Here is a 27,046-nt window from a genome sequence, read left to right as displayed (position 1 = left end):
ACAGATTCTTTGCACAGAAAAGTGTTTCATTCCCAAACCAGGGTAAGAAAATACTGTAAGGCAGGCGAGAATTTATATGTCCTGTCCAAGGGTGCAGACTGCTGGAATCTCTGTAATTTTATGACCATATGGATTGGAGAGCAGCTTGCTATCTGTGACGGAGTGTCAGAATTACAGCTGAGTGTTTATGATCTATGGATTTGTGTCCCACTCCAGTGACTCTTAGGGCCGCTCCTTCAAACAGAAGACTTGTAATATCTCACTGAGAAAGAGAATAACCTCAAAAGTGAAAACATGAAGGGAAATGAAAAACTGCTAAGATCCCACATGTTTTCTGGAACATCACAAGCCTATTCCACATATATAATTGAAGTTATTTACTCTTAAATGTGATTTCATGCAAAAAGTATAACAATTAAAAACTATTCCCATAATCAATTCCCGGGTATTTGGCTACAAATCTGCATCTATGGTAACAAAGGTGTCAAGGGGTTTGTTTCATTCAGTTGATCTAGTTATTGTATGCTGCCCCCTTGAGCTGTGCTTGAGTACCTCACTATCCTGAAAGGTTTTCCTCCTGTGTAAAAAGTGTAATTATGTAGACTTGGTATATTTTGTTTTAAAAATTCAGTGACTTTTGGAAGAGAAGCAATGTGTGCTATATATATAGAAAAGTTTCTTGACAGATACACAGTACCGTGCAAAAGTTGAGCCACCACTCACCTCTTCATATTTTATTTCCACGGAAACAGACTGTCCTTTAATTTAAAAAATACTTTTTCTTAAAGTCTTTTGGACTTCTTCTTTGGACACTGACTCTTTTTTTTAACTCTTTCTTTATTCCAGTCGTTGTACTTGACCATTTTCAGAAAAATGTGTTTTCGTTTGTTATGTCATTGCCAGTGAATGAATCACGAATCATTCAAGGATAAGAAGGAAAAATTAGACACCATACTCAAGGGATATAAAACATCTTATCAAAGAACCTTCAAAAGAATCTGCAGATACTTTCTTATTAGCAGCCTGTTAAAGATATCAGTTTTATTCAGACATAAAAGAGTATTTTTGCACCAACAAGTTGATTCCCAAAGAACTATTAGCCAAAAACTTAACATATCCTGTCACGGTGTGCAGTGTGTCCTTAAAAAAATGTGGAAACTGGACATATGGAGGTAAAAACCTACCTACAGTAGATGAACAGTATCTGAAAGTCCTGCCATGTTCTTTAATGAAAAAAAAAAGCCCTATGAGATTGACTGACTGTTTTTGATGTTAACTGTTTCTGTGTCTGGGTCAAATGGCTCCAATTCAACTGAACCTCGTGTTGTGTCAGTAGGTTAAATGTATCCATCCTTCCTTGAACCAGTGATCGCACCCGCCAATCAAGACCACATTAATCAACCATAGTGTCATGCGGCATGGGGCAGAGAAAGTGGTCAACCCTGCATCCATCCATCACTCTGGCTGTAACATGTCAACAATTTGCATCTTGTAGGTATAGATACAAATACCATACAGACAAAATGGCGAGTAAGATTCTACACAGAGTGACTAAATCAATTTGTCTCCATCGCTGTTTGGGCGAGACTGAGCCAAAAACCCTTTCTGTCTTTTTCTCCTTTTCTCTGTCTGTGCAGGTAAAGTGGAGAATTGGCTTCAGGTGATTTGGGGAAGATCTTATCTTCTGTTAACAGAGGAATGACACCATAATGGAGCAGCAGGGGTGCAATTACCTTTCAGCCCTCCTCCTCCTTCTTCTCTTTTTTCCCGCCACCTTCACCTCAGCCTTCTCTGACAAATTAAGATTAATGATGGAGATAAGTAAGAAACCAGCCTGCCTTCCAATATCACACAGTCGAGTTGAGTGTGAGAACACCTTATGATCACAGCAAGACAGACTCAAAGCCATGCGCATCCATTAAAATGTCTTAAAATCCAACTTATGTCCAAATTCATTAAAAAAACAATTTTGAAATCACATAGAGCTGCTTTTCTGTGTCGACAGAACAAATTCATAAAATACAGTTTATTACAGATCCACCAGCGCTATAAAAGTTCATTACATCATAGAGAAATGCAACAGGGAGGCACACCTTGATAGACACACCTACCTTACTGCCACAGTGGAGGGAAAAAAGTCACGCCACTGTAATCACGACATCAAATAACCGAGTCTTGGCACATGACTCTATTTTTCGGGTTGATAAGCTTTATTATTTTGTTTGTACCACTTGGTGGTTCTTCTTCTTCTTCTTCTTCTTATTATTATTATTATTATTATTATTATTATTATTATTTTGGGGTGGTGGTTCGGGAGGTGGAGCAGGTCATGAGCTAATCTGAAGATTGGTGGTTTGAGTGTGTGTGAACGTTTAATCTTAGATGTAGAAAAAAATTCTTGCACAAAATAATGGGTGAATATGACATGTTGTATAAAGCTATTTGAGTTCTTCACTAGAGTAGAAAGTTTTATACTCCTACATGTATTCACCATACTGCTCACTTGCCAGCAATATGTTCCTAAAAGTGGAAGGTGGCCAGGCCTTCCCCCGTTCTACTATGGCCTACCACCGTTTACTCGACATGGCTGAATGTGTGACCCCACTTCCCCGCAGCTGGAGGTGTCTGTTTCACAGTCCTCTGTAATTCAGGACCTTAGTGGATAATGTTTCACAGGTACAAAAGTTTCTGCTTTAATCCTATCACACAGAGTGAGTGGTCAGGGCTTAGGGCTTCTGCCTAATCCCAGGTTTATCCATTCTGGTCAGCTCTGAGACCGAGAGTATGCAGAGAGGAAGAGATTACCGTCCATCACTGATTTTATTCAGTCAGTGTTTGCACAGCAAACGGCAAGAAGAATCCGTTATTAGTAGCTATTCCACACCTCAGTGCACAAAGAGGAAGAGCAGTAATAGTTACAGTTAAACATCTCTCCTCTGGCTGCTGTTAAACCAGCTGATGTTCAGAACTGAGGAATTCTACTGTGTATCAACTTGAAATGACTGAAAGTGAAAGTGTGATTGAAGCTGTATATATATTTGCTAACTGAAACTAACTAAATAAATAAATGATCATTTTAGAGATCAAGACAGGTTTATTGCATTCTGTCAGAGTTAAAGTAAAACATAAACTAAAAGGGTCTCTAATGGCTGGCAAATCCGTGCTTTCTTGTGAAGGGCTTGTCATCTTCACAGCAGGCGGTTTTGTGCTGAAACATGCTTTGACGTGGCTTCCTCTGGAGAACACAACCTGTCGCAACTTCACACTGTGTCCTTGTCACAGCTGCAGGTTTAAGTCAGTCTACATCACTCTGCAAGAAGGATATTTGGCAGGAGCTATTTGGTGGCATGTTATAAAACATAAGCTACAATTTGAAAGGTAATGACTGTTTTTTAGACTAAAAACTGGCTTTTTTCACCTCAAAAAGCATGGTGAGTTTTCTTGCTCTACTAACAGAATTTCTGTTAGGCCTGATATGTCTCTGCAGAAAGCATGCAAATGCATGAAATTTAATACATATTCGCGCTGACGACAACAAAGCAAATTGCTGCATCCTTCCACAGGTCCCTTGAAGTGTGAGACTTTAAGGAAGAGTGGTTCTTTTGAAGGCAGGTAGAAGGCGTTGCAGGGCTGAGAGGTGCTGCAAAGGGCATGTCCAAACAGACTTTAGGCCCTGAGTGATGGGACAGGGGAAACGGTAACAGGACACCTCACCCTTGCTCTCATGTCAACACAGCCATGTGAATCACAGCTGTGAGAATGCCCGAAGATCCAGGAGACAATAGGCGCCAACTCTCAGCAAGATCTATCTGTGATCTATGTTTTTACAAAATCTGCAAGCTTTGTAACCATCAATACGTTGGTCAGCATCGGCTGCGATTTTTCCAGCCCTTTGAAATGTTTTAAACAGTTGAGTAATAAATCTTTATCTCTCATCAGGGGTTTCTGTAGTAGGTCTCACGTGGAAAAGGATACAGTTAAGATGCAATGCATCACTGGAGTTTAAAGGGCTCAACTTAAGCACCGCTTCACTGGTGAGCCATGAATTGATGAAGGTAAGAAAGGTAATCCATATGGCTTCTGTAGTAATTCAGAAGGTAAGTAGCTGTGTAGTTACCTGCTGGCAAAGCACATTTACTGGAAAGTAGAATAAATAATTATGTGCGGTGTAAATATATATTCACACTGACTCCAAGTGGAAACAGTAGTTAGATAAATGCAGTTGATTGAAACAGGGAGAACCAAAGGTAATATAGAAACTGACTGAAGAAATAAGTATCACAGAACACATGCTGCTTTTCAGTTATCAAGTTTATTGGCAGGTCTGTGGACCAGAACCAATGAAAAGGTGGGTACCAGTGGTCTAATCCATGTTGGGTAGACTGGGTGTGCCTTAATTCTCCCTTCTAAAGATAAATTCGAGCCTTCAAATGATTGTGCCAGCAATACATAATAGCAAATGAGAGACTTTAACTGAAAACAAATCCCTTTTCTTTTATTCCCGGTTGAAACTGTTGACTTGTTGGCATCTCTTTGCAATTACATAATTTCAGAGATAGAGGGCAGCAGACATCAGTAAAACCCCCCTCAGTGGGTTCATCCATTTTTTTTTGACTCGCTCTTTAGATTTTTCCAATAAATGTAATCATTTTGCTTGTTCGTAGTGAATCTGTAATGCAGTACCGCAGTAAATGCATAACATTAAATTGCAAAAATTCATTTTTTCAAGTAAAATCAATCCAATCTCATCACTTTATTCATGTTTTCTAATGTTTTATTTTGCAAGCTGATGTTAATGGACACAGAACACAGTAAAATCATTGAGGTTTTGTCTGCCTGACGATCTGTAAAGCATGTTTTGTGATGATTATATTACAATGATGGTTTTTTTAAAAAGAAAAAACAAACTAAATTGATACATTTAATCCAAAAAGATTACACAAAATTAAAAAAAACAAACAAACAGAATAAATAGTTATTTTTTAAGAATGGAATTTCAAAAACATATGAATGAAAAGAAATTTACATGGTAATATTTTTACTGTATCAGCAAACACTTTGCACTGTCATACCTTGATATCAAATTTGATCAAAATGCTGAAATTACATAATTGTTGCTCAAAACATGACATTTAAGTGTAAGGTACTTGATCCAACCAGACTATTCCTGATATAGTAAGACTAAATATTATAAATCTATCATACAATGAACAAGGCTTTACCGTGTATCCAGACCTTACTGTGTATAACCACAGTTGGTTATCTTTCATTACAGTAGGTTTCTTGAGAAAGTCTTTAATATATCAGTGGTATTGAAAACTCCATGGTCTCTGTTGCACTAATACATTGTTAAGTCCATGGGTGCATCCTCTGTAGGCTTCTGCTGCTCTTTTTTGCGTGTGTAGGCTGCATGTTCATATGTGTAGATCAAGGCGATGGCAATGAGAGAGAGCACTGTGTAAGGGATGACCAGGTAATATCCTACTTGCATCACTGAAGCCTTTCCCTTCAGGGCTACTGGAACACCCTCAGTATACTTTTCTACAAAGGTTTCTGCCATATTGGTCGCACTGATGTTCACCACAAACAGGATGAGGACTATCACAGACAAGCATGCTGCAGGAGAATAAGTAGCATTAGAAATATCACAAACAAAAGAATAGAACAAAAATCACACCTTATTTTTTCATGGAAATGCCCCAGCACTTCCGCTTGTGCAACTGCAACATGCTTACTGCTATAACATATCAGTCACTTACCACTGAGAGAGCTGCAGATGTAGACTCCAACAGGCCCCATGTAGGTTTCATAAGGATTGCTGACACTATTGTAGAGAGAGATGAGGATGCTGCATGCCGAAAACAGCAGACAGAGGGCAAGAAGGCACAAAACCAGACCGTGTAGGACTACTGAAGCAACTTCTCTTCCTGCCAATGTAGGAATCACTAAACACAGAAACACAGGTTATTATGGTCCTACATTTAATGCTGTACTGAACTTCCATGTTTATTGAGTACAAGAGGCTGGTAAAACTGCCCGAGCAGTTTCATTCTCCTTCACGATGGAAGTTTTGATAGCATTTGTCTTTATTTTGAGATATCTGTCTGGGACTTCTAATCATAACAGCTTGTGTCAGAAGGAAAAACTGTTGACAGTGTGTTCTTTTCATTATGCACACTAAGAGCGACACAGATTCTAGAGTAAGACCAGAAGCTGGTGGTCAAAATTAATCAAATTTAATTTAATTTTCCCCATTGCTTGAAGGTAGGATGTGTCAGCGACTGAAATTTATTAAACTAAAATAAAAACAGTTACCATTGTGGAGATATATGAGAGAACTTTGTTGTTTGAGTCTGTTTCTAGTTGGTTGAACTTTTGAAAATTACCTTGGAATGTATCTGTAGCTCCAAACAGGGGGCAGGAGGATCTCTCTAATATTCCATCAAAAAGGGCCAAGGTGATCTCAGCAGATCCATTGTACAAACCAGTAGCCTTTTGTGCGCACTCCATGGTTGTTATAACCCACTTTGTTGACATGCCATATCCAATAAGCCCAACAGATATAGATGTAGCCAAAGCACTTGATATGAAATGCAGAGTCTTCTTTGTGGAAGGCATTATCACTGTATTCCAGTTACACTAGTTAAACACGAATCCCAGAGTTTCTTCTCTAAAGCTCTGGTGAAGCCACAGAATGAGATCAAGGTCCTCTGAGCCTCTAAAGATTCTCTAAGTAATTCTCATTTACCTTCCTTGTTGGAGGGGAATATAGATAGCTGGTCATAAAATGTCATGTTTATGGCTGTGACCTTTGGTTTGAAGGGAAACATGGGGCTGGTTGTCATAGTAGAGACACCTGTTTCACCAACAATAATACTGGTGCCATGCCATTGTCATGTAAAAAAAAAAAGAAGAAAAGAAGAAATATACAGTTTATTTGTTTTTGAAGTAAATTATTGTAAAGTGCAGATGATGAATCTGAAGATCTGAGCCAAACAAAACCCAACAACTTCAAAACATGTAAAAGAAATATGTCAAATCTTTCAAGGATTCTTGATCCTGTAATTCAGGAACTTCACACACCTTCTGCTGGACTTATTAAAAAAAACGTTTGCAGCCTTTGGTTTCAAAGTCCTTTCCTTGATATTGCAGGGCAATAAAACTTATTGCAGATGAATTATTTATCTTGCATGAGAAAGAAAATTACTGGAAGAGGGCTGTCACTTAATAACACGCATACGTCATCAATAAAGCACTAAAGCTATCAGGGGAGTGTCACAGATTATAAATCACATTTACACTATATAAAATGTCAAAATTACAGAGAAATCAGATTAGCGTGTTTCACTGTGGATCACATTTCACAGTTTTTTGCTATTTGCTGCTTTCTGAGAATAGACAGGAAGAGTGTTCTGCTTTTCCAGTATGACTGGAGCTATAAACCTCAGGGCAGGGATACATGCCTCCTGATAAGGACAGATAAGCAGCTACAATGATCGAGAGAATCATTTTTTTCCATTCCCCTAAACCATGACGCATTCAATTCTTTGAACGTGTATTTGCTCATATTAACAAAAGACTCTTGTGTCGGTCTATCACCCATTGTTGCAGTTCAAAAAATTATACATAATTCATTCCCTTTATTTAAATCACAAATCCCCCTCGTTTCATCTCTAGTATTAACTGTAAAATGTAATCCTATTAAGATAAAGCACACCTTCAGAAGGAACCACACGACTTTGTAACAAACAAACAAAAAAAGTGAATCTGTAATGCAGAAGTCCTACACACACGTTGTAATAAAGTTTGTGGCCAGACTGCGGCTCCCTCTCTTCGCCAAAAACAGAGAGGATCCGTGCGGTTGCTGACAGCTCTGTTATATTGGAGTAAACACAAACTCCTCCCTCCCGGTGACAGGCGGCAACACTGAAGCGTCGCCTCGGCTTTTCCAAGACAATCTGCGCTCAGGACTGAATATTAAAGCCATCTAAGGTGAGTGATGAGATTCCTTTATGGCATTGCATCGTCTTTTTTGCACCCGGACACTTGTATATCGAGGAGGTGAGGGAAACATCCAAATTTTCAGTCATTTTCCCAGTCACGTCAAACGCCGTGTTACCTGTCCGTTACGCACAGCAGCGCGTGGAATTTTCACATTTAGCGTCCATTTCAGGTGCGCATTCAGCTTTACCGTTGCAGTGAGTGAATTCCTCGTAGAAGTCACCATGTTTATCGTGTGCTTAAATGCTCTGAGCTCTCCTTTTGACAACCTGCAGCGACTTCTGTCAACCCGGTGCGTCAGTGAATATGGGTTAATGGATCAAGCGTTTGGAGTTTTATCCTGATCCCCTGTCTTGGGGTTTAGTCTCCCCCTTCTACCTTGTTTAACCGTCATGTTTTTATTTAGAAACCATAACAATAAAAATGATCATTCTTGTCTTCATACTTGCTAGCTGACTCTTACGTGGGCTGCAGTTGTGCCAGTTTCAACATGTCGGTGACCACGGCTGCATTACTACTTCAGATATCATGAATGGTCTCCTTAGACTTGCAGTCATAGGAGGACCCAGGTTTTTGAGTCAGGTTAAAATTTGACTCAAGTTTAATGTTATTTGGTTGCTGAATGCTCTGTTGGCTCCGAAGCATTTGAACATTGGTTTTAATGTAATGATCACCAGAAATGACATTAATCCCCAAAGGGAAGAACTCTCCCCTGGGAGGTTAGAGGTCAGGGCCAGTAAAAAATCAGCATCCCCGGAGCAGATTGCTTGTGGCAGTTTGCCAGTTCAATGCAAGGGGGAAGATGCTGTGCTGTATTTGGCATTTGATTCTTATCAGACCATGGAAATTAAAAATTAAATGAACCGAGAAACAATTGAGTTTGTGCTCTGCTGACCTTCAACAGGAGCGGTCACTTTGACATCCTGTACTGATGGATGGACTTCAGTTTAAACACCACGCAGAAACAGATTTGTAGTCTTGCACTGAAATTAATTCTACATGCTTTTCATGTCACATTTTTCATTTCTTGCTTGGCCTACAGTGGACCAAGCTGCCACTGTACTGTCACTACACACTATTTTGGGCCATAACATTAGCCAAGTTTATAGAGGTGCTGTTACTTGTATTAAGTCTGTTAGTCATCCTGACACAGCCAGGTTCTACAGCCAGAATGAACTTGGATTAGTATCGAAAATAACAAATGTCTGTAATATCTGGTTCATTACAACATAAAGGAGCTTAAGGATCTTGCCAGACAAACCTGAATACTCTGTCAAGCAAAGGTTAGTTCTTTGAGGACCTACCAAGATTTTCTTGCTACTAGACTATGAAAGACAAATCAATTACATGTTCTCTAGAAACCAGAGAAAAATTCTTAGAGGGAAGGTATTATGCTCGATTCTTGCACTGTATTCTGTATTCACTTTATATAAGGCCTTGGTGCAAACCCTTAGGTCATACGCTGTCTGAAACAAGCCATTTTTAACTTTCATCTTCTTCCTTTTAAGCCAGCTTTTTTTCCTGATTGGTCGCCCGTTGCAAACAGAAGGTTTGATCTGTTAGTGGCCAGGACTTCTGCTCCCAGCAGGAGCTTTGTGACTGGGATGACAGAAACAGATTGTCTAGAGCAGTCTGAGGCCGAGGGTTTTTATTCTTCGTGATTAACTGCACATACCGACAGCTTTTTAATATGAATATCTTCTATATGTATGACAGAAATAGGAAAACGCATAAAGGGTCTCTGTTAAATTTGAAAAATAAACTGTAATGTGTCTGTATTTCTTCATTTTCTTTTTATTTTGTAACACACCTTGCATCATTCTGCTGGTTCAATATTAATGCAGCTGTCATGCAACATGTTCTCCTTAATGCTCATTTATCTTCTCTTTTGTCTCTTATGTAGACAGTCTGTGTCTGAATTTCATTTAAATTATACAGCATAGACCCAAGGAAGATTCTGACACTGCTCTGGCAGAAGCTAATGAGGATGCAATGAAATAAACAAATAGTTTGTGCTCGCCAAGACAAATGAGTCTGTGTAAGGGAAGAAATAACATTTGACTGCTGAGTGCTGCTGGCAGATTGATTTGGCTTTCATCTTCTTGCTATTCATATTTGACTCGAGCGAAACGCTATTCGTTGAGGGTAATTTGTACTTGCTCTGCTGAAGGATACCGGATGTAAGTTAATCTCTGGCATAATCAAAAGGCCCTGTCCGTGGTATGTTCTGTACCTCCTTATTTGTTATATCTCGAGAAATAAGTGTGAGAGCGCGTATATGTTGTTTGTAATAGCGCCTTGGTCTCGTAACTACTCAACAGTTACTAGCTGCAGCAGTTATTGCCAGCTTACATTTAATTGGTGTTTTTTATCACCGCCAAGATGTTCTTTTCTAGTTCTGCTCTGCTATAGATAGAACTGAAAACATGGTATGTTGGAATGTGGTGAATGTAAGTGCCTTTTAGTGTGGGTGTGCTGCGTGAAATGAACAGATGTGATGATTAATGAAATCCAAAGTGAGGTGGGTAGGAGTGTGATGTCCATACCTGTAGTTTCTAACAGCTTGCTGGATATAAACCTTAAATTGCCAATTCAACTATCTGCCACTTCTCTCTTAAGTTCTGGAAATGCTTAACTTTGACACATCATGTTGTGCTCTCTCCTAGACTGCAAATACATTAACTGCACTCTGCTTGAAGGTTTTTTTTTTTCAAGCACATGTTTTTTCACGCTCTTTTCAAATAGGCGGAGAAGGAACTAATTGGTATAAAGTTGAAACATTTAGGGATGAGTCTGGTCTGACCCAGAACTCATCAGATATTTGCCAGCGGAAATGATCATAGCCTTGAAAAAGGGCTAATGAATTAGGCATGGGAATTGTCACAGTAAGATCTTCCTTTTGATGCAGATAGTATTTGTATCCAACCTGCTATTTTTTCTGCTTTCCTTGGTGGAAGTTTATTGAATCCCATTAAGCTGCAGCATGTTGCAATCGTAGGCTTGTTTGTGTTTGCGGCGAATGTTGCAGAATTCAAACCCTGCAGTCTTCCTTCTAGATGTTGGCTTCATCCTGAAAACACTAAATAATGAGAAAACATATCTTTAGTCATGCAGTGAGAGAAGATGGAAAATTAACCCTTGCTTTTAACCCTGCTATTCCATTTTACATCCAAATACATAAATGAAAAGTAATGGGGAGGATTAACTGTATAGATCTTCTGTTTTTAGATGTGAGCTCAATCGACAGTTAAAGCAAACTGTAACTGAAAGCACTGACATAACAGTCAAACTAAAAAAGCAGAAACGGCATGTTAGTGGTGTTTTGCTTCCTGCTGTAGGGCTTTGGTAGGATACAGACAGGCCTGTAACCTCAGTGAGCTGGGACTTAAATGACACACAAAGGGTTTTCCATGGAAGGAGGCCTTGTTACATGGATTAAACACGTGGCTGCTACAAGGGCAGACAAACTGCAAGCTGAACAAACTGGTACCTGCACTTGTATCTTTCTGAATCACAACAGTCCTCACCACCTGATCTGTTACACCCCAGACCAGCACAGCTGCAAGGAAACGAAGAGACTCAACATCTTTTTTTAAAATAAGTGAAAAACATTTAATCATGTTAACATTCAAGGTTGCCGCTCCTTTTTTTTGTAATAGCCTAATTTGGCATGTAGTTCAGGGTACAGCCTTGCTAACATACTTTTGTTTTTAAAGTGTGTAACTTTCAGTACATTTTGGCCCAGTATACACACCACTACTGTGTTTTAGGCATCCTTAAAAAAGAGCGACTTGTCAGAAATGCTGCTGGCCTACGTTTAGTCTGAAAAGTTAAAGATTGTTTTTGTCTGACTGAAACGCAGACTTTTTGTAAACAGTGATGCAGACAGCCACGTCCACTTCCTGATTGGTCTGCTTTTTGTTTTTGTTTTTCAATTTTTGTGTGTACTACTTTCCCTGGCAATAGATTTCTACTAAAGAAATCTTGTTTTGCTATTGTTGTCTTTTCTCTGTAATCATACACTATATGAGCAAAAGTACTGGGTATCACACAGCAATGCCCAGTACACTACACATTATGTATCATATCTCCAGGACCTAGTCCGTCATGGCATGGCCACATGTCGTCTCCATCTGCTGGGCAGCCTGAGGTCTTTTGGGTTCTCTGGACATTATTGAGGACCTGTTACGACACAATGACGGCTTCTGCAATCTTGTTGTCTGTTGGGGAGCTGATAGCATAGAGAAGGACAGGAAAATAGCCTTGTAAATAGGGCAAGTTCTGTCCTGGCTATTCCTTCTAGACTATATAGAGGATGTGGGTGAGAGGAGGATGTTAGCTAAGCTGATGTCCATTACAGACAACACCCTTCATGCCTTGCATGAGACTGCATGAGACGAGGCCCTGAGCAGCTCCTTCACTTGTAGACTGCTATAGCCACTTTGTAGGACAGAGTGCTTTCGTTGGTCCTTCATCCCGACAGCAGTCAGACTGTGCAACACCCACATAGGATAAATAGAAGCTAAAAAATACATTTGTATCCATTACTACTTCCACTGCACCTTGTGTGCAAGTAAAAAGAAGATATTTTAGTGTATTTTGTCTTATATAGTAACCATTTGTACATAGTATGGTACACTAGTCTGCTTAATTATTCTATTTTTATATTTTTAATATATCTCTAATTGATTTTTTTCTTCCTGACCCTTGTGCTGCTGTAATCACTGAAATGCCCCCAGTGCAGAATTAACAAAGTCCATATATACCATGTAAACCCATGCCATGAAGCTCCCAGCACACAGTTGTTCTCCTGATGTTAATACCAGACGAGGTTTGGAGCTCAGTTATTGAGTTAGCAGAGTGTTGGAGCGTTTTACGTACAATGTGCCTCAGCACTCAGCAAACCCGCTCTGTAACATTATATGGTCTGGCACTTTATGGCTGACTTGTTGCATCGACGGCATCCTGTTACAGTACCACACTCAAATTCTTTGAATTCTTTAAAATGACACATTCTTTCACAATTGTTTGCATAGGCAGACTGCATGCTCAGGGTCTTGATTTTATACACATGCGGCAATTAGACAGAAAACACTTGAATTCAAAGATTAACCCAATACTTTTGCTCATATAGTGTTAAGTTGCTCTAAGTCGCTTGTGTCTCTTCTTGCTGCATGACTCCTTGTTGTTTTTGTGGCTGAAGATATCTTTATGACTCAGTCTTGGATGTTGTTGCCATGCTCAAGAATGGATTTTGTGGCTGATCAGATGCTTCAGTGGGATAGATAAGAATCTAAGTATTTTAGCGTCCCTGTAAGGCCAAATTGAAGTTGGGGAAATTTGCTTTTGTTTACTGTCAGCTGTGTTAAAGAGTCAGCTGGATAGTTGAAGCATTGAAACAGCTGGATAGAGATCAAAGTTGCCTCTTTTCAGATGCTTCGGAGCTCACTCACCTCTGTTCAAAGGAGGATTGTAAGTTGGCCCTGTGAAAAAACAGTGGAGCTGAACACATGAGACACAAAAGAAGAGACTTTAAAATTATATTATTTAGGCCCTCCCCTTGAAAAAAACAAAATCACTAAAAGAGCTGCTTCCTGTCTCATTTATGCACCTCAATTATGTGTACCTACAATGATTATTCACTGGCATGATGATAATGATAACTGATTAATCATGTGAGTCATTTTCAAGCAAAACTGTTTAGCCTGCTAATTTAACAGGGGTTTGTGATGGCTTTGTGCTCTTAGAAACAGCAGTGGAAAAATTCAAGGACAGGAAACACATCTTAGCAGTTAGTATGAAATAATGTCTACTTGTGATGGTGTATCACAGGTTACATCCTGAGCATGACCCTGGATTGTAAGCATCAGTAAGGAAGCTTTTTACCTCAAAGATGGAGCCTCAGGAGAAACTAAAACTGAGTTTGTGCAAAAAAAAATTATTATGTAACCATCTCATGATCCTTACTATTCATTTTAGGATACAGACCGCTAGGTTCGGCCCATCTGGTTTGAATAAGAGAATATAGCCCAGGGACATACAGAATTATGTCACTCCACAAGTAGTAATGCGGGTGTTACCTACCCCAGACAACGCATAGTTTTTTAGTTGTGTTTATGGAAGTTGATACATAAGAGCTTTACAAAGTAGACCACAACACTTTTAGATGACAAGGTTTTTGGACAATGGTATACACATATTTCTATAATCTTTTAAGTGTCTTTATGCTGGTGCTGGCTTGTGTTTTGCAGGAAGTGCAGCAGATGGACAAAATGTATTTTTTAATAATCACAAGGCTCAGCTGGCCAGTTTCTTAAGATATGATTCTAACATAAAAATTAAGCATTTTTAGCTGAAAAATGGCTTCCTAAATCGGTGACCTGCTCAGTGCAGGTAGGGTGGAGCCCAGAAGAGATTAACTCCCTGCACACTGTGGCGTGACTTAGCTGAAGGGAAAGCAAACATATACCGCTCTTGGCTTAAAACATGTTCAGTCCATTTTACTTTATCCGAATGGATGACTTGGAAAAACAAATATTAGATTTTCGATGGAAAACAAAGGGCAGCGTAGAGGCTGGGTTCACATTGGCAGCTAAGAAGAAAAAAGACTCGGCTTTTGAGGATATCTTTCCAGGCTCGTTTGTTTATTCTTAGCGTGATTCAAGATGCAGTCATCTTGGGTCCACAGATGTTACACCTACACATTCCATTATAGCTCGATGTTTATGATAATGTGCAATGTCTCCAGAGTTAAAAAAAAAGAAAAAGAATAACGCAAAACTGAACCTTCCCCCTGTCTGTGTGTGGAGATTAGTGATGTTTCTAAATAGTATCTGGAATTACCTTCTTTTTAAATTTCAACCTGTACTGAACTTCCATATTCTTGCTTAGATGCATTTTAAGTGGCTTTTAATTGAGTCTAAAAGTGGCTGCGTCGCATGTGATGATAGCGCATGTAGAAAGCATGATTAACTTATCTCATCTCTTCTGCAGCACAATTTACAAAGGGCTCACATGATCTTGTGACTTATGTTATCAGTCCTGTATAATGTCAGGTAGGTTTATTCTCTGCAATATGTCAGCATATGCAATAGCCTTTCTTTTGCATCGCCATAAACTGCTCAGTTGCAGTGGCTCTTGTCTTTACTAAAACATTATTGCCGGGTGCTACTCTTTCAGCTAACATCAAGTGCAGTTAGTTTACTAGTTGTTGCATGTTGTAGAGTTTATCTAGTGTAAAGCATTTGGGAGCTGATCGTATGGCGATAACATGAAAGCTGGGTGTAACTGGTGCGAGAGAAAGAGTGAGTGATGGTGAGAATAAGGAAATAATGGTTTGGCTGTGTCACTACAGAGGGTGTCGACATGGAGGAATACAGTGCTTAATGAATAATGGATGCTTACTAAAGAAGCTCATTTCCTATTCATTCTTTCAAGGCTGCTGCACAGGGAGTTGTTTGTGATCATTATGTCAGTCCTTCAATATTTTCATTGTGTGTTTTCAGAAATATGATGCAGTTTGACGGCACTGGAATAACACCAGCAAACAATTTCACCCAAATACAATGGGGTAATTTAAAAGGATGGCTTATTTTCTTTGATCGCTTCACAACAACTACAGAACAACTATTTTAACACACAAGTAATTTTTTATTAGCTGACTATGTGAAGAAAAAAAAATCAGAGTCACGCTGTTATTTTATTCCTTCAGAGTCACAGCCTTTCCTGGGTTTCTTTTTAACATTGGTATGCTGAGACTTGTAAAAATTGCAAATGTGCTGATCATCACGAAGGCCTCCAGTGACAGAGACGAGCATTAATTCAATATCTGGGTTGTCAGTTTTTGTGTCGAGCTGAAAAGATGTGGAGTGTAGAACAAGGCTGGATCTCGTTCATTAAAAGCACCTTTTAACTTTTGACTTTGGGAGGCTGGATAGTGTCGAGGCTTCTTCTTTTTTTGACTATGATGATTGTGTTGAAATGAGTTTCAGCAGTTCGATGCTGCAGTGAAACAACAGTCAGGGGTTAGCCAACATGTAGTGTGTGCTGATAAGCATGAAGCATGTGCTATATTTTCACTCCAGCCCTTCTGTAACAATTCTACAGGGTAATATAATCACTGGTCTGCTCCTCAAAAATGTGCTTATAGCTGTTTGAGGTGTTATCACATGAGATGTTTTCCATTAGAAAATAAATCACCAGTTTGCAAAGGCATCAATAATAATTTAGATGTGAGAGTATAGAAGGCATCGTGCTCTAGGGGGTAGTTTGCATTGATTCATCTATGTAAGAAAATACGTGCCATGACATGACTTTGTCCCACTGACCTTCAGCTATGGAAATCTAATCTATAACTGCTGAAACATTTAGACTTTAGAGTGTTTTGAATGACTTGCAGCTCATAATTCCATGTCTATTCTCTTGATTTGTATCCAGAAAGATTTTTATGCTAATGAGCAAAACTGTGCTGTACTGTCTGTGTCTGATCATTGCAACATTTGGTCATGCAGTATGTTTTCCCACTGGGAAAGCACACTGTCAACAATAACACTCCCCCAAACGCTGCCAAAGCTTTTTTGTGCTCAGTCACAGACAAAGCCACATCTACACCATTTGCTTACAATGAAAGGACATTTGTTTTTCATAATTACTGTCAGCTTCGATGCCAAGTGAGATACAAAAGTGGAGACAAGCCACAGAACCACAAATCGCATCGCTGTAAAAGTTAAGAATCTAATTTAAAAATGTTTATTCGTGATATTATAAAACTATAACTGGTTATTTTGACTTCTACTCATTATTTTCAATCAGCAGGTTAACTGTTGTGTTTAAGCTAAATATCTGTTATTTTTAAATGCTGGGTACCTAAAATAAACATTGGGTTACATTATAAACTTTACAAATAGTAGCTATATCTCACAAATGATAACTTCAGTAAACACCTTCTTTATACATTTATATGCTCAATAAAAAGTCTTTTTCATACAACATGATGTTTATTTTGTAACTTACAATTAAAAGTTACAATAAAATAGAAAGAAGAATATGATTCAGGGTATGTGGCTACCTTTACAAGTTGCTACCAGTTGGCCAGGCAATGTGATGTGTTTCAGAATTACATTGCCTGGCCAAGTGGTAGCAACCTATTAAGGTAGCCACACACCAGAATAAAGATTTAATATTATACGAAGTAAAGAATGCATCTTGCTAACAATTCAGCTACCAAGTGCTACAGTCAGTCAAATGTTTGCATCCAAATGTGGTGGGCAACAGTCAAATAGCTAAACTCAGGGCTTCAGAATGTTGGTACACAAAATACAAATTACAATGTGACTTTGTCTTTTAGATCATGCCTCCGATGTTTATTGATATAAAACAGAAAAATGGAAAGAGGATCAGCAAAGCCTCAAAGAGGAGAAGCTAGAAAGAGCAAATGTTTGACCTTTTTGCTTAAAATATGATTCAGTTTGTTAACTGATTGCTAAAATGGTTGCTGATTCAGTGTCTTGATTGGTAGATTAGATAGTTATTTCAGCTCTGTCTGCACCTTTTCTCAAAAAGATGTTTTTTTGTGAGAATAAAAAACAAAACAACACTATGTTGGTGTATTTTTTTTCATATGTCATTAGTTTAAATACATTCTGTTGGCTAGGAAAAGCATGCTTTTATTCTGAAAAAATCTGTTGTATGGAAAGTAAAACTAAGGCATCCCCCTCTAATGACATTTCATCATTTTCAAAAAATGCATATCGTATTCCAGAGCCAACAACTTGGATGTAAAGGAAATGCTTTTCATTTGCTCTAGAGCTGATAACAACCTCACTCACTGATGCACTACAAGCCCTGGAGATACAGTGATTGCAACATATGGTGATAATAAGTGAGCAATGCATGCTAGCAGACTGCTTCCTCCTGTATTTGGCGGCTTGCTTTCGTGGCCTGCCTGTTTCATAATGTCTCATAGAGCTAGATAGTTGTGTGGCAGTTAACAGGGAGCAGGGATCACAGTCAGTCATCAAAAAGCAGAGTGGTTTCTCTCATGGAGAATCATGGCAAGGAGTAAAATGAGGTTGGAGATCAGGGTGATCATAATAATGATGTGTCTCAGGGCCGAGTTTCACAGTGAGTCTCTTTGTGGGCCAAGCCTAGTCAGTGGGTGGCTCTTCACACAAACGTCTATTTTACCGCTGGTGAACTGAGGATTGTTCGAAACTTCTTCCTCCCCACGTTCATTCTCTCTGCATCTGGAGACTAAGCAAAAGACAAATATACACCATAGGGGTATGTATTTTTAATGCTGCTACGCTATATGGCCTATTTTTGCAAAATAACAAATTTGTTATTCGGCTGCAAATGTCATTCGTCCTACTTGAAAACACGACCTCATTTATGCTTCACAGTTTATATTATTTTCCCTGGGGATGTTTGTGGCTTAAATGCATTAAAAGAAGTGGAAAAGGGTGTTTGTTTGCTTTTCATCATTGTTATACCACTCTGTTGTTTTAGATATTGAACATATGGATTTTATCTAAAATTTGTTTCCTTGTTTCCTACATTCAGCAGTTAGGCTTTTTATCAAAACAGTTTGGCAGTAGTGGGTGACACATGGCTGGCATTAGAGAGGGAAATGCGCTCCGTTGCAGAGAGAGGGGCTCAACAAGGAGACAGGAAAGGATTTGATCATCAGATCTGTCTTCCCTTGAGAGGGAAAACGCCTTGCTCTCTGAACATACTGAGAAACCCCCTCATTTGCAGTCTTTTATGACTGCCTACTGTAAGATGAGGAGGAAGACAAGAGAGGCTAGGACTGCTGGTTTTCTTTGAAGCACAGCATGCCATCAAAGAAATGCTAACCTTTTTTGCATTGCTGCGGTGCTTATTTGCTGGGCCGAATCTGATACGAGGTAAATGTTGAGTCTGTTGTGTGCTGAGCAGGATTTTGAACCAAATCTGACACATGCGCTCTGAGCCATCAGTGATGTCTGTCCAACTTGGCTAAATTACAAGAGGAAATAAATAAAAAGAGCTCTGTACTTCTGCCAGTTCATCGCTGTACTATCGCATCCAGCAGCTGGGCCACAGCAGGGGACTAGTTAGCTGCTTAGTTAGCCATAGAGATGCCTTCAGCTTCATTGCAAAAACTCATTAGTGCAGACTAGTTGGAGTCCATTTTCATCATGTTCAGCTTGAGTGGCACACTGTTTCTCATGTGTAGCTGCACCAGCAGGTGTTTGGTCCTTCGGCGCTTGTGCACTTTAATCCTGTAAAAAAGCCAAAACTCCTACATATCTGCTTGGTTGTTTTTCATTAGTGCACTTCCAGTAGCTTGATACTTCTGGCTACCAGAAGTATCAAGCTACTGGAAACGTTAGCGTGGTAATCAAGGTGAAGCAGAGGGTTGTTTTTATAGTTTCCCCACCCTTGTCGTTACTACCATACCGGTGTGGGGTCTGATATAAAATCCTACATGCTCCAGGCCACACATTTCATCCTGCATTCCTGTGTCTGTAATTGATTCTTGTCAAAATATGGAAGGGGGTTGGGTGTACGCTGTGAAGGGAAATGAAGACGCAGAGAGAAAGAAAATAGGGAGTGGATGCACATTTGACATCATACAACAAGCCCAAGCTGGGGAAGATGAAATTTATGGAGCTATGGTAACTGGTGCCAAAATGCATCCCCCAATGATAAAGAGGAATTTTTAACACATCTTTCATTTGCATATGTCCAATTAGGTTTCCTTTAAATCCTGCTGGGGTGATGTCAACGGGGGGTTTCTGTTTCCGGGTTCCCTCCCCCAGAGACGTCATGGGGATGCCAGCCTTTTTACATTTTGATCCTGAATTCATTTCTGTGGGGTTTTTTTGGGAGAATTATGTATACAGTTAGTTAGCACTTGGCAAATCTACATATGCCCCATAAGCATTTTTATAAGGAACCAATTTTGATGTCTTTATTGCACAAAAAGCACAAATATTTGCTTTTAAATGTGAAGAGTTGCAACTTTCCCTGTTCTAAATTTGACATTACAGTAGTTTGATTGCTGAGAAATCAAAATAAGAAATCGAACAACCTCTTTTTCACACATGAACTTTCAGTTTTGGTTTAGGTGATAGTTCTGGCAAGACGATGTGCAGGAAACTGCGCACACAACATTGCTTTCTCACTGGTAATTCAACTGATAATTAATTATTGTGTTCAGTTGGCTTACACGCACTCTTTGGTGCTGGGGAGCTTGCAGATTGAAGACCGTTTGATGTCCAATCAAACCTCACGTGACATTTGCTTTCTCACATCTTCACACCTCAGCACCTCTGTTGGGTGACATCTAGAATAGTTCAGGGCTGCAGTCCGTATTTGAAAATGGCATATGCTGGTCTCTCTAAAGTTTAGAGAGTTTAATTGTCACTCACACTTCCAAATTACATTGTTTAAGGAGACTAAATATGTCATAATTACACACAGTTTTGCTGTCTGGATTTACTAATATGCAGTAAATATATTCTACTGTGGGCCCTTATCACTAGACTTTCTTTCACTTTTGCACACCCAGTTTGTCAAGTATAGATGAGATATCTGTAGCACATCATCTATCTCACTCTCAAACACACTGCATATCATTAGAAGACGGTTAAAGTTGCTGATTCAGGCGTTTGCTTTTAAAAAAAACAAAAAAACCCTTTTTCATTCAAGGAAATGATGCCCCCTACTGTATTCATTGAAATGTTAATTCAGGCGCAGTGGATTACAGAATTGATTAATTTGTATTTTATTTTTAGTGAAAGATGTTGCAATAGTAAAACTTTCTCTTAAGGGCTTCAACTGCATTTTATCATTGAAATCAGCATTGATCTGTTTCTATAGAAACCGACTATTAAAACGTGTTCAAATTGTTGTTCTGGAGCAGAGGAGAACTTGATTAGCAGGGGCATGTTTTACTTTCAACCTCTGGGTTCTCACAAGAAATGATTTTTTTCTATATCTGCATTCCCCAGTGTGTAGCACTGAGAGGATTTCCCTTTCCAATTTAAACAAAGGGTTTTGTTCACATCTCATTTATACACAATCAAATTTTGAACTTTCAGATAAACTCATAGTCGAGCTACAAAATAATAACACAAATATACAGATCTGATATTTACGATTAAATTGCTAAAAGTTCAGAATGCAACAAAAATGGATCGTTTTGCTAAGCCTTGCCTGAATAATTGTCACTTTTCAAGCTTCTGTGATGATTTGCACAAAACGTTAGAAATGCTGTGTCCTTGATTCCTTACAAGAGTAAACAAAAGCCGGCCTCTCATCTCTGGTTTGCTCTAAAGCTAAACAGTGATTCCACTCAATAAGAGGACGGTGAGATTGTCGGCTTCTAAATGGCAGTCATTGAGAATTCCTGTTGCGCTGCCATTTGTGATGGTTTTTGCATTGTCACCAAAGATGCGTCTAATTAAAGCAAGCCACATTAACCAGAGTAATTGCATTTTTTTCTCGCTGTTAATGTGTCTGCGCATGAATTGGAGTGAAACGGTTGCCGGATTGGTTTACATAAGCTATATTTTTGCACAAAGAATAAAAAGGCTGTGGGTTTTTATTGTAATGAAACAATTAGATTCTATCAGAAGGCAGATTTTTAAAAATTCAGTAATTAAAACACTGTTAGCTGAGTTCAGTTTACAATAATGTGCAGTGTGATTACAGTTACCCATTTGTCTCCTTTTTATAAAAGTTACAGGGAAGTGTCAGGAACAGGAAAATAAAGCTGGAGTGAATTCTGACAGCCTCTCTGAGTCACATCAGCTGATTGGCAGCCACCCTGATGTCATTTGTTTTTGTGGGGCAAGGACAGGTCACACTGACTGATCTGTATTCCCTCTTTCTTTCCTTCTTTTTGTCTCTCTCTGTCTGTTTCTGAGATTGTCTCACTTCCCCCTCTTTACCTCCTCAGGCTTTAGATTTTCATGCCTTTTTTTGTACCAACTCCCTCTGATACCCTTTGTATCTCCACTTTGTTTCCTTCTATCTTGTGTCTTCCACTGAAACAACGCCTTTTAGTTTGAGTGAAAGAATGCTAATGAAGTCCCAGATATTAGAACAAGAGTTTGTTTTAATGCTAGAGATTATCCTGTTCCCAGTTCCCTCTTCTTACATGTCTCTTTGAAGCCATAAGAAAGGAAAATGGGTGCTGTTTATGCCAGAACAACACAATACTTTGTAAAGGCGACCTTTGTGTCATTTATATTTCTGAGCTTTAAAGATGTAGAAAAGTAAACAACTGCGTTACGACACTGTAATCAGCTTCAGCGTTTAAATTTGTGGTTCAGTTTATTAGAACTGAGGGTAAAATTCTTAGACTTTTTTGTGGGAGGCTAATAAATAATGCATCAAAAGCATGACTGCAATCACAATAGCCAAAATGGGTGGGCTGTCATCACAAGATATGTGATGATGTCTAGACAGACGGGTGCCATTTGTATCAAAGCTAAGTGGTCCTGCAAAGATGTGTTGTGTTAATACTAAATCTGTTTCCACTACAGCGTCATGTTGTAATAAAACATCTTCAAAGGGTAGGCTGATAATTTAACTTGTTTTACAACGGCAAGCTGCACTAATAGGCTAATTGTAGTTAGGTCATCAATCGATCTGACAAATCTTGTCTGATACTAGTGGATTTTGGGAGATCTTGGGTCTCTCTATGAGCTGCCAGTTCTGCCGCTTGTCTAATCACTCCTGACCCTATTAGAAATGAGTCTCTCTTTGTTACTGTGCGGTACTGTCAGTTCTAGGAGAACAAAAAGTGCCATTGTCTGTCATTGCCCTTGCTGGGATAGAAGTAATCTGTGGCAGTTGAGCTGCCTCAGGATTGTTATAATCCAGATTCAGTATTAATGACAGTCTAATCCGTGCATTTTTGACCCTCCAGAGAGGCTGACATGGCATCTCTGTTGTTATTTGCTTGTGTAATGTCACTAATTCTAAAAATGGAGGGGGCTTGCTTTCAGCTTATGTCATTTGGCAAGCGTTACTCTGTTCAGATTTTTGTACCGCCAAGATGCTGCACTTGCCGATACCGACAGACAATGCACCTCTATGTTGTTGCTGGATTTGCCAGATATATCCATAGATTCACTTTGAATTTTAGCAGCTTTGAGAAATGCTTCATGTCCTTGGTTTTCTTCCATTCCTGAAAATATTCCAGCATGAGACCCATGTGCCTGAAAAACATTAATTGTACCCCGTAGCACCACGGGGTGTGTTTGCTCACCCATGCACAATGTGCATTGAGGGCAAATGACATGAATGGTAAAATAGTGCTCCTCTTCATCAGAATGCACTCAGAAGGGGGCTCTTTTGCTTTTTGTTCATCACAAAGGGATTCAGAGATAGATGAGAAGATGTGTGCGAAATCCATCACACAGCTCCTAGCTTGGCACAGTGATCAGTAACCCCCCCCTCCAACCAGAATCCCTCCTACACTTTCTTATCTTCTGTTCTCAGAGCTGTGCACGTGGGGCCTTTTGTTTACAGCTCTTCGCAACGATTCACACCAGTAATCCCTGTGACAGATAGCATGACTGTCTGACAAGCCCGCAACCTATAGCATCCTATTTAATAAAGCCAAGACTGATGACTGGGTACAACTTAGTAATAACACTGTGCCTAGCCACAATATGTTTTCACGTTGGTATTCATAAAAACGGCTTTCCACACTTAAAATTGAGAATAAAAGGTCATATTTAACCTATTTTTTTTGTTAAACTCCACTAAAGCATATTTTCATGATTCAAAATAACCCGTTTACCCTTTAAGGGAACCATTGACCAAATTAAGCTATCCACACGCAGTACTGTTAAAGAGCGCAATGAACAAAAAGAATGCCTGAACAGAGCGTTCAAAGCAGTATGAAGACTGAGTTAGCTCAGGACGATCACGTCTACATTATTTTAAACTTTGGCTGTTTTTATTACGAGCATCCAACAACAACAAGTCTCCCATAATCAAATAAATGGCATTTTTACTCGACTCAAAACCTGCAACCACAAAAACTGTCCATGCACTAGAAAATGAAACGCACACTGAACTGCACTGTATTCTACATGAAACACAGCAAACAAATGAGCTCATGTTCTTGCTGTCAGGAAGTGAACCTCAAGCTTCTGTGGTGCTTGTATAAAGAGTGTCTGCACTCACCACATACTGCCTTTTTTGTTTCTGGAAATGGTTTAGAGGGTGAGGGCGGCATGCAGCACTGACCAGGCCTGGAATCAAACCAAGACCACTGCAGTAAGGAGACGACCAATACCACTGAGTTCACTCATTTATTGTGCTGTAAAAATCAAAGTATTGTGTTTTATTTCTGATAATATTAAGACGTTTTTAATCGGTGGAAGCTCGGTGGAAGCATAATACTTTGTGACATGATAAGTACTGTGAAAAATGTCATTAAGTGGGACTGTACTTCACTGGGAGTACACAATATGAAGGCTCTCGATATGTTTATTACTAGGAAACATTCCAGTTTACTGACAACAACACCAGTGTTTCATAGCAGGAATGTTCCAGCCTTGTGAATAATCTCTTTAGAAGTCAGCGGAAAGCACACTAGAAATGAAAGTACACATTTGATGATAGACTGTAAATAAATAATGAACAGCACCAGACAAATAAATCACTATACTGGAAATAAATCTCATTGGTCAGTGTGTCTGAGCTTGTTTATCAGTTTAATCTTCTGAATTTATCGCAGCAATATCACAGCAAAGCCTTTAAAAATGTAGCATTATCTTGAATCAGCAGTCTTGGGTTTTATGAGGAGGAAATCAATGGTGTCGCAGCTCGAGTGTGACTTGCCATCCATCAGTCTGCAGGCTGACTGGAGCAGCTAATGTAGCTGATATGCTGAATGGCCAATTTCCTGTTACCTGTTAAAGAGGGTACAGCAGCCCCTCTCCCACCTCTTTGTTTCCCTGTAGGTCACTGCAACACAGATAAAAAAAACAGCATAAAGTAACATGCCGTGGCTTTGCATCTGTAATCTGAGCATCTGTATGATTTGCAATCCAAGAAGAAATCCTATTTCTGATATTAATTAAGTTGTGGCAACCAGTAAATGCTATACCCTGAAGAACTAGGCCGAAATCTCTCAGGTCTGTTTGGGATATCAGGATGCAACACTATCATTATTTTTATTTTCAGGATTATTGACATTGTGGTCCATGCATCCTGCATATTTGATCTGCTAGTCCTCGAGGCTGGGGCAGATCTCCTCCTACACGTTTCATGTTGCATGTCAAGTGATCACACTACAGAACATTTACATCACTCCTTCCTGGAAGGAGAGTAGGGTGGGGGATGCAAGGTTATCTCCGTCTGATGACTAGATTGCAATATTTACTTGTGCTTTGCTCGAAACCAGATCAGCTGATTTGATGCTTTTGAAGAAAAAGATTCAAAGAGGTTTCAGAACTTTTTTTCAGGCTACTCATTGCTCCTGAGTGCATTGAACGTTATCCTGCAAATCATCCATATCCTGTTGACTTAGATTTCCAGGATGTTCTTTCCATCATCTCCTACTTCCTGTCTGAAAACACACTTTGGTTAGGACCATATAGGGGTGTCCAGCTGTTGCATGGTGATCCCACAGTTGACTTGAGTGCTTTTAAGTTTGCAGGTTATTACACCATGCTTTCCACAGCTGTTCTTTCATCTTTTTAGCTTAGACAGAGGAAAGATGGGCCACATCCAGAAGAGGCCAATTAGATCAATCGGTATCCAAGCAGGAAATCATTTAAGTGCCTATGAGCAGAACCTTTTATATAAACAATCGATCACATTATATAAAACTTTACTTTAAAAAGTTTAAGCGTTCTTGTGGCATTGGTTTAACTGCAGCAGACAGCTTTTTTTCACCCAGATTGCAGTAATAAACTGAATATTTGCACCCACTTGGTAACACTAAGTGTACTAACTTGAATGGCCAGTTGAGTCTGTCTCCAAAAGCATAGCAAACCCAAATGACGTCCATGTTTGTAGAAAAGCCAGAAAAAATGTTTGCACACAGTCTATATATGCTCATTGCTAAGAAAGCTTACAATATGTTCATTACTTCTAAAACCATGATGACTTTGGCTGTAACGCTAAACTAGATGCTACAAAAAATGTACAAGCTGTTATATACAGCCTTTGTATGCAGCCTGTATACACGGTGAACATTGTGCAGTATGTAGCAGCTAAAAGTCAAGCTATTTTTTCCTTCTGAGGTAAGTGGATCATTATGATGAAACGTCTGTAAATTTTAAACCCCTAGGATTTTGCTTGTGTGTATTGGAACAATTTAGCCTTTTTTTTTGTCACTCGTCTGGTATTTTTTAACTCGATTTTATTACAACATGAGTAATCTTAGACAACTAATTCTTGGCCTATGACTGTGTGGCACACCCACAAATAAATATTACTGTCATAGCTCAAAAGTACACAGTTTTATTGAGCTATTCGGTTTTATAACGTGGCTTCATATGCTGTACAGCTGAGCCAATGCTGAGGCAGAGATGTGTTAGTTTAGTCAGTGTTTTTACACTCAACAGTCACTCAAAGCTGAACCAATAATGGCTCTAGCGCTTTTCCTCCCCATGTTCTTTTATGTTCCTTCATCTGATTGGCCATTCTGTCTCTTCTTTCAACCTCACTCTTTTTAGTTCTCACAGTCCAGCTAATTTTACACACCCCCACCCACTTTTTGCTGTAAACCACAGTTCACACACAGGATATGATCTGTTGTTTCTCTTCCTGCTTGTGGACTGCAGGTTTTCTGAGTCGGCTGCATACAATGACAGTGATGTGATGCTTGGGAGTACTCCTGACCAGTGGTCAAAAGAGTTAGATTTACCCCACAAGCTGGACAGTGGTGTTGAGGTTTTGGATAGGATTATGTACGTGCACACCACATCAAGAATGTACCTTTCACTAGTTTTGTGAAAGGTATTCTAGACATGCAGCAGATTAGATATAAATATAGCACTTGTGCCTCTTACTAATCATTTAAAAGACT

At 39.3% G+C, this 27,046-nt stretch overlaps 2 protein-coding genes across 7 annotated transcripts in view; one reads left to right on the top strand and one right to left on the bottom strand.

The window, feature by feature from the left end:
* Positions 1-5,156: 5,156 nt before the first annotated feature.
* clrn3 (clarin 3) lies at positions 5,157-6,671 on the bottom strand. The gene is made up of 3 exons (XM_026178277.1): positions 6,387-6,671; positions 5,760-5,945; positions 5,157-5,616 (listed from the first exon to the last, which is right to left on the bottom strand). The coding sequence occupies exons 1-3, from the start codon at positions 6,616-6,618 to the stop codon at positions 5,339-5,341; spliced, it is 696 nt and encodes a 231-aa protein (XP_026034062.1). The 5' UTR covers positions 6,619-6,671; the 3' UTR covers positions 5,157-5,338.
* Positions 6,672-7,853: 1,182 nt separating this feature from the next.
* ptprea (protein tyrosine phosphatase receptor type Ea) overlaps positions 7,854-27,046 on the top strand; it is a 56,968-nt gene continuing 37,775 nt past the window's right edge. The window contains exons 1-2 of one of the 6 annotated variants that reach the window (XM_026178413.1): positions 7,855-7,992; positions 24,226-24,282. The gene's annotated coding sequence lies outside the window, so the exon portion shown is untranslated. Of the gene's footprint in view, positions 8,062-17,647; positions 18,283-24,225; positions 24,283-27,046 lie in introns of those variants that run through there. The other 5 variants (XM_026178416.1, XM_026178414.1, XM_026178412.1 and 2 more) reach the window with 5 other exon arrangements.

This window comes from Astatotilapia calliptera, chromosome 8 (assembly GCF_900246225.1).
Source record: "Astatotilapia calliptera chromosome 8, fAstCal1.2, whole genome shotgun sequence".
Classification (NCBI taxonomy): Eukaryota; Metazoa; Chordata; class Actinopteri; order Cichliformes; family Cichlidae; genus Astatotilapia; species Astatotilapia calliptera.
The sequence above is the reverse complement of the archived record's forward strand: the minus strand, read 5'-3'. Positions and strand labels throughout refer to the sequence as shown.